The sequence below is a fragment of the Oncorhynchus kisutch genome, linkage group LG3, assembly GCF_002021735.2.
Source record: "Oncorhynchus kisutch isolate 150728-3 linkage group LG3, Okis_V2, whole genome shotgun sequence".
Lineage (NCBI taxonomy): Eukaryota > Metazoa > Chordata > Actinopteri > Salmoniformes > Salmonidae > Oncorhynchus > Oncorhynchus kisutch.
In genome coordinates, this window is record NC_034176.2 from 50320825 (window position 1) to 50333620 (window position 12796).

General features: G+C 41.7%; 1 protein-coding gene across 2 annotated transcripts in view; it reads right to left on the reverse strand.

Moving 5' to 3' along the window:
• Window positions 1–540: 540 nt before the first annotated feature.
• The window catches only part of osmr (oncostatin M receptor), a 30261-nt gene continuing 18005 nt past the window's right edge, over window positions 541–12796 (reverse strand). For both annotated transcript variants that reach the window (XM_031807950.1, XM_031807946.1), the window contains exons 11-17: window positions 3516–3701; window positions 3233–3334; window positions 2932–3099; window positions 2682–2834; window positions 1855–1936; window positions 1622–1706; window positions 541–1391 (exon numbers count right to left, since the gene is read on the reverse strand). In XM_031807950.1, coding sequence (XP_031663810.1) covers window positions 837–1391; window positions 1622–1706; window positions 1855–1936; window positions 2682–2834; window positions 2932–3099; window positions 3233–3334; window positions 3516–3701 — 1331 coding nt within the window. In that variant the 3' untranslated portion in view covers window positions 541–836. The remainder of the gene's footprint in view (window positions 1392–1621; window positions 1707–1854; window positions 1937–2681; window positions 2835–2931; window positions 3100–3232; window positions 3335–3515; window positions 3702–12796) is intronic.

Here is a 12796-nt window from a genome sequence, read left to right on the forward strand (position 1 = left end):
AAAGTAAAAGTAATCACGAAAATATATCAAAAAATAAAAGTATAAATCATTTCAAGTTCCTTATATTCAGCAAAACAGACTGCACAATTTTTTTTTTGACAGATAGCCAGGGGCACACTCCAACACTCATACATAATTTACAAACAAAACATTTCTGTTTAGTGAGTCCGCCAGATCAGAGGCATTAGGGATGACCAGGAATGTTCTCTTGATAAGTGTGTGAATTGGACCATTTTCCTGTCAAAATGTGACACGTACTTTTGGGTGTCAGGGAAAATGCATGGAGTAAAAAGTACATTTGTTTCTATTGGAATGTAGTGAAGTAAAAGTAAAAGTTGCCAAAAATATAAATAGTGAAGTAAGGTACAGATACCCCCAAAAACTACTTAAGTACTACTTTACACCACTGATCTCAATTACCTCATACCCCTGCACATTGACTCGGTACCGGTACTCCCTGTATATCCTCATTACTGTTCTTTTATTGTGTTACTATTTCAATTTTTTTCTTTCTTAGTTAAATTTTTTTCTCACTTTTTAACTGAATTGTTGGTTAAGGGCTCGTAAGTAAGCATTTCAAGGTCAAGTCTACACCTGTTGTATTCGGTGCATGTGACAAATACAATTTGATTTAGAAGTATAATTTAGTTGCTAGTGGCAGCCAACACCGGTCGGGCTTCAAGTTGAGTTATTCAATGAGAGGGGCAGCACTAAGCTAACCAGCAAAGTCACTTCCAGGAGTAGCTCAAACTGAGCATGTTATGTCTACATGACTGACTAAATTTGGCTTCAGTGCGCTATTAAGTCTTCACATAGGAATGAATGGTGTCATGTAATCAATGGCTTTGTCCATTCATATATACAGTCATTGACTTAACTAATGAGTCAGTGGTGATGTATCCATCAATATTCTCCAATAATGCCCCTGGTCGTAACTGCGGCCCCTCAGAAGGCTCGCTGGTGATGAGATTGGAGAGCTTGATTGGTGAGCTGGAGAAGTCACTGCTGTCTGTGACTCTGATTGGTTTCAGCTCAACGGATTGCCCCACAGAGGGGAAATAACTTCTGTTGGTGAGGCTTGTCTGGACTGAGCAATCCCAGACTTCTATGGGTGACTGTGGACAGTACCCTTTTTGGTGCAGGTGTTGAGTAGAAAAGGATGGGCAGGAAGGTGAGAGGGAGGGCAAGGAGGAAGACATTGATGAAGAGTAGGAGGAAGGGTGCACAGGGCAGAATGAAGAGGAGGGAATGGTGGTGGAAGAGGAAGAAAGGCGGGGGAGTTTGGGGTGAATGAGAGGCATCCTCTCTGACATGGTTGGCCTGACGCTCAGGATCTCTATGTCACTGCAGACACAGTCCCCCACCTTGAGACACCGCAGCCTCTCACTGGTCTGTAGATGTGATGGACAGAATAGAGGATGAATGGAATCAGGCGAGAAGTTGCACAGTCATTCTATCAGATTGCAAAACAATAATTGTGACTATAACATATTGTACATCCGTTTATTGCCATCTGTTTAAGGTAAATCCAAATGAGAGAAAACGCCACGGACAAAGAGGCAGTACTCATCAACTTCAGACACATGAGACATATGAAAGCCTGGACAGAACTGCACAGTACCTCATGTATGTGGCGGTCCAGTTCAATTGGTTTGATGTTCATCCCAGCCGGGTACCCAAACAGCTCCACTATACAACTCCTCAGCCTGGAGGATAGCCACAGAGGAGGTTAGACAGGGTTCACATTACACTTTGACTGTTAAGGATGACATAGTGGTATGGAGGACCAATGTAAATCTTGAAAAATAAATTGTACGTGATAATGTTGAATGGATAGTGTTTAAAGCGTCTCACATTTTCCAGAATAGACACAGGAGGATGGCGAGCCCCAACAGCAGCAGGAGAGGAGTTAAGATCTTAGCCAGGAGAATAGAGGCTGTCACAGGACACAGCAGCACATACTGTAACACCGGGTCATTACTACTGGGCTCAGAATGTCATGATCTAAAATATAAATGTGCTTTCAGATTTAAAAAGAGTGAGCAACACACCACATACTTGTGTGCCTACGGGACATTAGGCTTTATTTTACAGGTAAAATTTTATGTCAAAATATAGAATTCCACCTAAATAGACATACCCAAAAGTTATTATTTATCTTGAGAGAGCCATAAACAATACCTAGTAATTATTGTACTGCCAGAAAGATCAAAATCTCTCCTTTCTGGTAAAATAAATAAATAAATATATATATATATATATATTCACTTTTGAGGACACAAAGTACACCAAATGAATTTTTTCCTCTTCAACAAAAGTGGGGGTATATAGGGCATGAAATGATTGAAATGCTTTCTAAATATAGTAACAATAAAATTATAAATAACTTACTATAATATTTCCACTTAATTGTCAAATAAATATGATCATACTTAGTGACAGTGCAAAATTGGCAACATTTCATATAACTTATGACAAAGCGGCATGTGAAGCGGGACAACCAGAGCTTTCACGGTGTGCTGTGCCGTTCACAGAACGGAAAAGTTGGTCTGAAATCAGTCCAGAACCACTCAAAGTCCCCAATATAAGGGACATAACGTTTAAGAGGTTTTAATTAATACATTTCAATATGACCCAGTCTGCCCCTGCCCCTAGAGTGCTCCAGCCGGAGTTTGACTCACGGATCGTCTGGGTCTTGACAATTACAGTAGTATGCGGGCCTGGTCCAACATTAGTGAGTGCACTCAGATGGAAGGTGTACTTCTGGTGCTCCTGCAGTCCTACTATGGTTAGAGACTTATTGTGGGGGTCTGCCACCGTCTTGGTAAAAGGACCTAGATACAGGAAACACTGTGTCAGAGGAACAAATCCTTTCATGACTTCTTTTAAATTGAATTGCTTGTTACCCATGTTGACATTGATGATACCCACTTTGCACATGACCTGGTGACCTCTGAGACCCTGTCTTGTGCATGGTTACCAAGTAACCAGTGATGAACCCTGGGTGAGAGTGGTCATCCTCATGGTAATGCCACTCCAGTGTCACAGAAGAGGAAGTTGTTCGAATGGGCTCAACGAGACTGGGAGACTGGACAGGCTCTATAGGTTGAGCGAAAGGAGGAAGAGAGAGAGAGGGGAAGGGGTTGAACATGAGAGAGAGAGACATCCCCTACCACTTTCACAACCCATTTCTTACTTGTCACAATACATAATCACAACGTAACCCACTCACTGAGTTCCTGGGAGTAGCCAGTGAGGATCCCCAGTAGTTTGTCTCCTTCGTCAGTGCAGCCATATATATCAAAGGTGTACCTATGACCCGCTTTAAAATCCCCTGCAAAATATATATATTGTAACTAAAAAGGTAGTGTCAGTAGGTTTTAAGTTGAAATTGATTTTGGACAGTTTCCCTTTTCTTTGTTACTACTGTAATCACAGTATTACTACACAGCGACTTCATGTACGATGTTACCTAAAAGGGTAATGGTAGTGTGTGTAAACCTGTTGTGTGATACCTGCTGGTAGGGACACTGATGTGTTTCCCACTGGCACCCTCCTCCATTGCAGAGTGCAGGAAACTCCGCTTCCTACTGTGCACCACTCCACAGTGTACCCACAAGTGACACCTTCCTTCTCTTTCCAGATGAGGTGGAAGCCTCCGCTGGCACTCCCACTCACACGCGTGGTATTCCAAAGATACTCTGGACAAAAGACAATAAGAGAGCTAGAGACAGTCTCACACACAGAACTGCTGTAGGCCCAAAGAAGAGCAACCTGTGTACAACTGTAACAGCAATAAGACAAGAATGTTGGTTCAGTTATCAGCACAGGTATCAGCACAAGAATGGGAAAATATGTTGGTACAGCCGTTTTGGAACAGGTGTTGGCACAAAGCAGGCAGGTATAGAGGGCTTGCAGTTGACGTTTGGTGCCTCCTGGCGGCCATGTTGGAAGACCACCGCATTAATTCTTACGACATCAACAGCTGAGTAGCTACCCCAAATTGCATGATAACAGTGCATAAAAAATGTTTACACCGAGGAGATAAGACTCAAGAACTGTCAGAAAAGCAAAGAAACTGTTTTGCGTGTGAAGACCTGAACCCAGACAGCTGTCATTACTGGGTCTGCTCCAATCGTTTCATCACTGGTAAGTCTGATTTCAAGTTTAATTGTTAGCTGCTATGCTAACGAGGTGTTAAAAACAAGACCAAGTTAGCAAAAATTAGCTAGCTAGAAAGCTTGTAGTCTAGCTATTAGCATGTGTCTCAAACATAGGCAGTGCACGAGTTTCAAGTTTTGGGGAAGCAACTTTTTCACCCAAAAAATTCACCTTTAATAAAGCATTGCATGCATCTATCATTGCACTTGCATACTAATGTAAGCCTACTATTCCTAATTAGATTGAGTAGATTGGATAGTCATAATTGAGAGCTTGGTGGTGCAGGCCTATAGGCTATATCAGAGTCGTTTCTTTCCTTTGCACAAGAAAAACGTGGCGTTTGATAAACATGCAATTTTACTATACTTTATATGAATGGAAACAACTAGCAGAATATTTTTTTATACGGGAAATCACAGGGTAGAGGCCTAGGCCTACTCTGTTGACAACCCAGACTATTTGCATTGCCCCTCCCCCCTTTACGCTGCTGCTACTCTGTTTATTAGCTATGCATAGTCACTTTAACTCTACCTACATGTACATATTACCTCAATTACCTCGATTAACCGGTGCTCCCGCACATTGATTGACTCTTGACCGGTACCCCCTGTATATACAGTGCCTTGCGAAAGTATTCGGCCCCCTTGAACTTTGCGACCTTTTGCCACATTTCAGGCTTCAAACATAAAGATATAAAACTGTATTTTTTTGTGAAGAATCAACAACAAGTGGGACACAATCATGAAGTGGAACGACATTTATTGGATATTTCAAACTTTTTTAACAAATCAAAAACTGAAAAATTGAGCGTGCAAAATCAGCCCCTTTACTTTCAGTGCAGCAAACTCTCTCCAGAAGTTCAGTGAGGATCTCTGAATGATCCAATGTTGACCTAAATGACTAATGATGATAAATACAATCCACCTGTGTGTAATCAAGTCTCCGTATAAATGCACCTGCACTGTGATAGTCTCAGAGATCCGTTAAAAGCGCAGAGAGCATCATGAAGAACAAGGAACACACCAGGCAGGTCCGAGCTACTGTTGTGAAGAAGTTTAAAGCCGGATTTGGATACAAAAAGATTTCCCAAGCTTTAAACATCCCAAGGAGCACTGTGCAAGCGATAATATTGAAATGGAAGGAGTATCAGACCACTGCAAATCTACCAAGACCTGGCCGTCCCTCTAAACTTTCAGCTCATACAAGGAGAAGACTGATCAGAGATGCAGCCAAGAGGCCCATGATCACTCTGGATGAACTGCAGAGATCTACAGCTGAGGTGGGAGACTCTGTCCATAGGACAACAATCATAGAACCTCCACTCAGACCTTCTGGGAGAAAAGTATCTGGCTTTATTAAGTGGTAAAAGTTGTGTGTGTGTGTGTGTGTTTTAAGATTAGAATCCCATCATCTCCTGCTTCCATACATTTCACTACCTAGATTGCAAGGGTTGGCTTTTCTATGCCAGCACAAGGCATGTACAACATCTAGTATAATGATTAGCCTCATACATTGTCTACTGGTATCATTTTTATATTGAGAAGATACACATTGTTTATATATTGTTGAGATACAGTGTATAAGTTCAGCTATTCTCTGCTTCAGATGCACAATGTCAAGGGGTGCATTGCAAATGCCCATAAGGCTAATGCCATCATATTGTAGGCCAGTGGTTCCCAACTCTGGTCCTCGAGTACCCCCAACAGTACACATTTGTATTGTAGCACACCTGATTCAACTTTGTCGACCAATCATCAGGCCCTCAATGAGTTGAATCAAGTATGTTTGCCCAGGTCTACAACCAACATGTGTGCTGTTGGGAACCACTGCTGTAGGGTGCTGTTTGGGGTACTGGAGGACTGGAGTTGGGAACCACTGCTGTAGACCTATGGTTGCATTGGCATTACATCCCATTATCAGCTGTAAAATGAGTTCACATGGCTGGTATCCTGAAAAAAATGTTTGACACTCAGATAAAACTAGAGAGCTTACAACTGAACAAAAAGGGTTGTAATGTTCATTTGAGAATGCCACACAGAAACAGAGAAATTAACAAGATTCCCTTCCCCTCTATTGCAGGATGGTGATCTGTGATTAATCAACATTGACACTAGTTTATCTTGAATAATAGTTTTAAGGCAGCAATTTAAAAAAGTTCCCTTCAAAGAATCAACACTCATATAAATGTCAAAATGTACAGTAAGATAACTCATATGTAAAGGTTAGACATGTTAGTAACAAGAAGGCTATTATTACTAAAGCATTATTTCAGGTGAACAAAAAAAAGGGTAACAGTTTACTTGACACCCATACACAACACACTGTGTAATTTAGGCCGCTACTAAACCACTACCACATATCTACAGTACTAAATCCACGTGTATGTGTTTATAGCGCATGTGTAATCGTGTATGTGTGTATAAATGTGTCTGTCTGTGCCTATGTTTGGGTTGCTTCACAGTCCCCGCTGTTCCATAAAGTTTTTTTTTAAATCTGTTTTTAAATCAAATTTTACTGCTTGCATCAGTTACTGGATATGGATTAGAGTTACATGTAGTAATGACTATGTAGTACTGTACACCTCCCATAGCCTGTTCGGGTATTTGGGGACTGTGAAGAGACCTCTTGTGTCAAGTGGACCTAGCATGACAGTCGTGAAGAGGGAACGAAAAAACCTATTCCCCCTCAGGAGACTGAAAAGATTTGGCATGGGTCCTCAGATCCTCAAAGGGACCTACAGCTGCACAATCGAGAGCATCCTGACTGGTTGCATCACTGCCTGGTATGGCATCTGCTTGGCCTCCGACCGCAAGGCACTACAGAGGGTAGTGCGAACGGCCCAGTACATCACTGGGGCCAAGCTTTCTGCCATCCAGGATCTCTATACCAGGCGGTGTCAGAGGAAGGCCCTAAAAATTGTCAAAGACTCCAGCCACCCTAGTCATAGACTGTTCTCTCTGATACTGCATGGCAAGCGGTACCGGAGCGCCAAGTCTAGGTCCAAGAGGCTTCTAAACAGCTTCTACGCTAAGCCATAAGACCCCCCCACCTCTCCACACCACTGCCACTCTCTGTTGTCATCTATGCATAGTCACTTTAATTAACTCTACCTACATATACTGTATATACTACCTCAACTAACCGGTGACCCCGCACGTTGACTCTGTACCGGCACTGTATATAATTGTTATTTTTTACTGCTGCTCTTTAATTACTTCTTAATTTAATCTCTTATTCTTATCCGTATTTTTTAAAACTGCACTGTTGGTTAGGGGCTCGTAAGTAAGCATTTCACAGTATTCAGCGCATGTGACTAATACAATTTGAATCGATTTGATCTCAACTTGCTCAATTTCCACATTATTTATTACAAGATTTATTTGAGTTTTAGGGTTTAGTTAATGTTTTGTCCCAAATACAATGCTTTTAGTTTTAGAAATATTTAGGGCTAACTTATTCCTTGCACCCACTCTGAAAATAACTGCAGCTCTTTGTTAGGTGTTGCAGTCATTTCAGTTGCTGTAGTAGCTGACACGTATTGTGTTGAGTCTCCGCATACATAGACATTCTAGCTTTATGCAAAGCCAGTGGTATGTCATTAGTAAAAATGGAAAAAAGCAAGGGGCCTAAACAGCTACCCTGGGGAATTCCTGATTCTACCTGGATTATGTTTGAGAGGCTTCTGTTAAAGAACACCCTCTGTGTTCTATTATACAACTCTTTAGCCACATTATAGCAGAGGGTGTAAAGCCATAACACATACGTTTTTCCATGATCAATAATGCCAAAAGCTGCATTGAAGTCTAACTAGACAGCCAACACAATAATTTTATCATCAATTTATCTCAGCCAATCGTCAGTCATTTGTGTAAGTGCTGTGCTTGTTGAGTGTCCTTCCCAATAAGCATGCTGAAAGTCTGTTGTCAATTTGTTTACTATGAGATAGCATTGTATCTGGGCAAACACAATTTGTTCCAGAAGTTTACTAAGGGTTGGTAACAGGCTGATTGGTCGGCTATTTGAGCCAGTAAAGGGGGCTTTACAATTCTTGGGAAGCCGAATGACTTTAGTTTCCTTCCAGGCCTGAGGGTATACACTTTCTAGTAGGCTTAAATTGAAGATGTGGCAAATAGGAGTGGCAATATCGTCTGCTATTATCCTAAATATTTTCAATCCAGATTGTTGGACTCCGGTGGCTTGTCACTGTTGATAGACAACAATAATTTTTTCCACTTCTTCCACACAGAATTCAAAAGTACAATTCTTGTCTTCCAAAATTTTGTCAGATTTACTTGAATGTGTAGTGTCAGCGTTTGTTGCTGGCATGTCATCCCTAAGTTTCCTTATCCTCTCTGGGGTATGTGGGATGCTAGCGTCCCATCTGGCCAACATCCAGTGAGATTGCAGAGTGCCAGATTCAAATACAGAAATACTCATTATAAAAATTCAGAAAACAAAACATATTTTGAATAGGTTTAAAGATTAACTTCTTGTGATCCAACCACGGTGTCAGATTTAAAAAATGCTTTACGGCGAAAACATACCTTACGATTATTTGAGAACACAACCCAGTTGACAAATTATTACAAACAGTAACCAGCCAAGCAGAAGCATTACAAAACTCAGATAGAGATCAAATTAATCCCTTACCTTTGATGATCTTCATATGGTTGCACTCAGAAGACATTAATTTACTCAATAAATGTTCCTTTTGTTCGATAAAGTCTCTTTATATCCAAAAACCTTGTTTGCGCGTTTTCTTCAGTAATCCACAGGCTCAAATGCAGTCAAAACAGGCAGACAAAAAAATCCAAATTGTATCTGTAAAGTTCATAGAAACATGTCAAACAATGTTTATATTCAACCCTTAGGTTGTTTTTAGCCTAAATGATCTATAATATTTCAACCGGACAATAACGTCGTCAATATAAAAGGTAAACAAGAAATGCACTCTCTCGGGATTGCGCATGAAAAAGCTCTGTGACACGTCAGGGTCCACTCATTCAGACTGGTCTTACTCCCTCATTTATACGAATACAAGCCTGAAACAATTTCTAAAGACTGTTGACATCAAGTGGAAGGCATAGGAACTGCAAATTGAGTCCTAAGTCAATGGATACTGTAATGGCATTGAATAGAAAACTACAAAATCAACAAATAAAAACTACTTCCTGAATGGATTTTTCTCAGGTTTTCGCCTGCCAAATCAGTTCTGTTATACTCACAGACAGTATTTTAACACTTTTGGAAACTTTAGAGTGTTTTCTATCCAAATCTTCTGGGCCCGAGTAGCAGGCTGTTTTTTTTGGGCATGATTTTCATCCAAAATTCCGAATGCTGCCCCCTACCCTAGAGAAGTTATCTTGCCAATGAAAAAGTAATTAAAGTAGTTGGCAATATCAGTGGGCTTTGTGATGAATGAGCCATGTGATTCAATGAGTCTTTTTTCCCCAAAATGTCATTCAAGGGGCCCCAAAGCTTTTTACTATAATTCTTTATATAATTGTTCTTTGTTTCATAGTATAGTTTATTATTTTTTATTTAGTTTAGACACATGATTTCTTAATTTGCTGTGCGTTTGCCAATCAGTTGGGCTGCCAGATTTACTTTCCATATCTTTTTCCTCATTCCTCTCAACCATACACTTTTTCAATTCCTCATCAATCCAAGGGTATTTAACAGTTTTTACAGTCATTTTCTTAATGGGTGCTTGCTTATTAGTAGCTGGAATAAGCAATTTCATAAATGTGTCAAGTGCAGCTACTGGTTGCTCCTCATTATACGCCACAGACCAGCAAATATTCTTTACACCATCAACATGTAAATCACTACAAAACTTCTTGTATGACCTATATTAGACCCAGCCTTTGGAACTTCGGTTTTCCTAGATATGGAGACGTCAACTGGTCTGGGTGGAGTATGCCCGGAACACTCTTCCCAGTTCTGCCACGGGACTCTCTCCTCTCGAGTGCTCCATGGGATATCAGCCTCCACTCTTCCCTGAAGAAGAGCAGGAGGTCAGCGTACCCTCGGCCCAGATGTTTGTCCACCGCTGTCGACGTACCTGGAGAAGAGCAAGGGTGGCTATTCTCAAGAACAACTCCAGGTATCGTCGACAAGCGGACCATCGCTAGACCCCAGCTCCCCGCTACTGCATTGGGCAGAGTGTATGGCTGTCCACACGGGACCTGCCCCTTCGGGTAGAGTCCCGCAAACTGTCCCCTCGGTTCATTGGTCCTTTTCCCCGTACCCCTCCATATTCACCCTACCACCCTACCTTCCATGTGTCTAAGATTAAGCCCATGTCTCACTGTTCTTTGTCTTCTGTCCATAGGCCCCCCCACCTCTCTGTGTCATTGATGGCCATCCGGCCTACATGGTAAAACGTCTCCTGGATGTTCGACCATGGGGCAGGGGTTTCCAGTACCTGGTTGACTGGGAGTATTGCGACCCGGAGGAGAGGTGCTGGGTTCCTGCTAGAGACATCCTGGATCCAGCCCTCATCACCGACTTCCACCGCCGACACCCCGGTCAACCAAGTATGCGCCCAGGTAAGACACCAGGTGGCGTCCCTTTTAGCGGGGGGGTACTCTCACACCCTGATCAGTTGGACCTGTCCTCCTTATGGTCTCCACCCCCTCCAAGTGTCGCTTGTTTTCCCCAGTGTATTTATCTCTGTGTTTCCTTTCTCTCTGTGCCAATTAATCTTGTAAGTTTCCAAGTCAACCAGCGTTTTTCCCGTACTCCTGCCTACCTGCCACTCTATTCCTCCTGGACTCTGATCTGGTTTCGACCTTTTTGCCTGTCCACGACCATTCTCTTGCCTACCCCTTTGAATGAATAAACATTGCAAGACTCCAACCATCTCCCTCCTGTGTCTGCATTTGGGTCTCGCCTTGTGCCTTGATACATTCAACAACAAACATTCGTTGCACTCTGATGAAGAAGCATTATGACCATCATAATTATATAAGCGAGATAGGCCTCCCGTACATGTCCTTATGATAGTATCAGTCAAAAAAGAGGGTTTCCTGAAATCTGCTCCTACATTCATCCCAGTCATCAGCAACAGAGCATTAGGGTAGGTGCATGTCTGACATCATTGTATGCGCAATTACAATGATAATTTCAGAAAATGATATATGACATAAACATACTGTTGACAAGTAGGCTATGGTGTAATGGAATGTTTTGCCTTGTGTGGTAGGTTTTGTGGGTTTTGACACGTATGGAGGTGTCATAACCAGCCATAGAATTACTACATTGGTAGGTTCTGACACTCTTATGTAGGTGTCATAACCAGCCACAAAATAACAATATACAGTACCAGTCAAAAGTTTGGACACACCTACTCATTCAAGGGTTTTTCTTTATTTTTTTACTATTTTCTACATTGTAGAATAATAACACATATGGAATCATGTATTAACCAAAAAAGTTTAGAACAAATCAAAACATATTTTATATTTGAGATTCTTCAAAGTAGCCACCATTTGCCTTGATGACAGCTTTGACACTCTTGCCACTCTCAACCAGCTTCATGAGGTAGTAACCTGGAATGCATTTCAATTAACAGGTGTGCATTGTTTAAAGTTAATTTGTGGAATTTCTTTCCTTCTTAATGCGTTTGAGTCCATCAGTTATGTTGTGACATGGTAGGGGTGGTATACAGAAAATAGCCCTATTTGGTAAAAGACCGAGTACATATTATGGCAAGAACAGCTCAAATAAGCAAAGAAAAATGGCAGTCCATTACTTTAAGACATGAAGGTCAGTCAATATGGAATATTTCAAGAACTTTGAAAGTTTCTTCAAGTACAGTCGCAAAAACTACCAAGTGCTATGATGAAACTGTCTCCCATGAGGACCGCCAAAGGAAAGGAAGACCCAGAGTTACCTCTGCTGCATAGGATAAATTCATTAGAGTTGAATGCACCTTAGATTGCAACCCAAATAAATGCTTCACAGAGTTCAAGTAACAGACACATCTCAGCATCAACTGTTCAGAGGAGGCCTTCATGGTTGAATTGCAGCAAAGAAACCACTACTAAAGGACACCAATAAGAAGAAGAGACTTGCTTGGCTCAAGAAACACGAGCAATGGACATTAGACAGGTGGAAATCTGTCCTTTGGTCACATGAGTCCAAATTTGAGATTTTTAGATCCATCCTCCGTGTCTTTGTCAGACGCAGAGTAGGTGAACGGATTATCTCCGCATGTGTGGTTCCCACCATGAAGCAAGGAGGAGGTGTGATGGTGTGGGGGTGCTTTGCTGGTAACACTGTCTGTGATTTATTTAGAACTCAAGGTACACTTAACCAGCATGGCTACCACAGCATTCTGCAGCAATACGCCATCTCATCTGGTTTGAGCTTAGTGGGACTATTATTTGATTTGCACAGGACAATAACCCAAAACACACCTCCAGGCTGTGTAAGGGCTATTTGACCAATAAGTAGAGTGATCGAGTGCTACGTCAGATGACCTGGCCTCCACAATCACCCGACCTCAACCCAATTGAGATGGTTTGGGATGAGTTTGACCGCATAGTGAAGTAAAAGCAGCCAATAAGTGCTCAGCATATGTGGGAACTCCTTCAAGACCGTTGGAAAATCATTCCTCATGAAGCTGGTT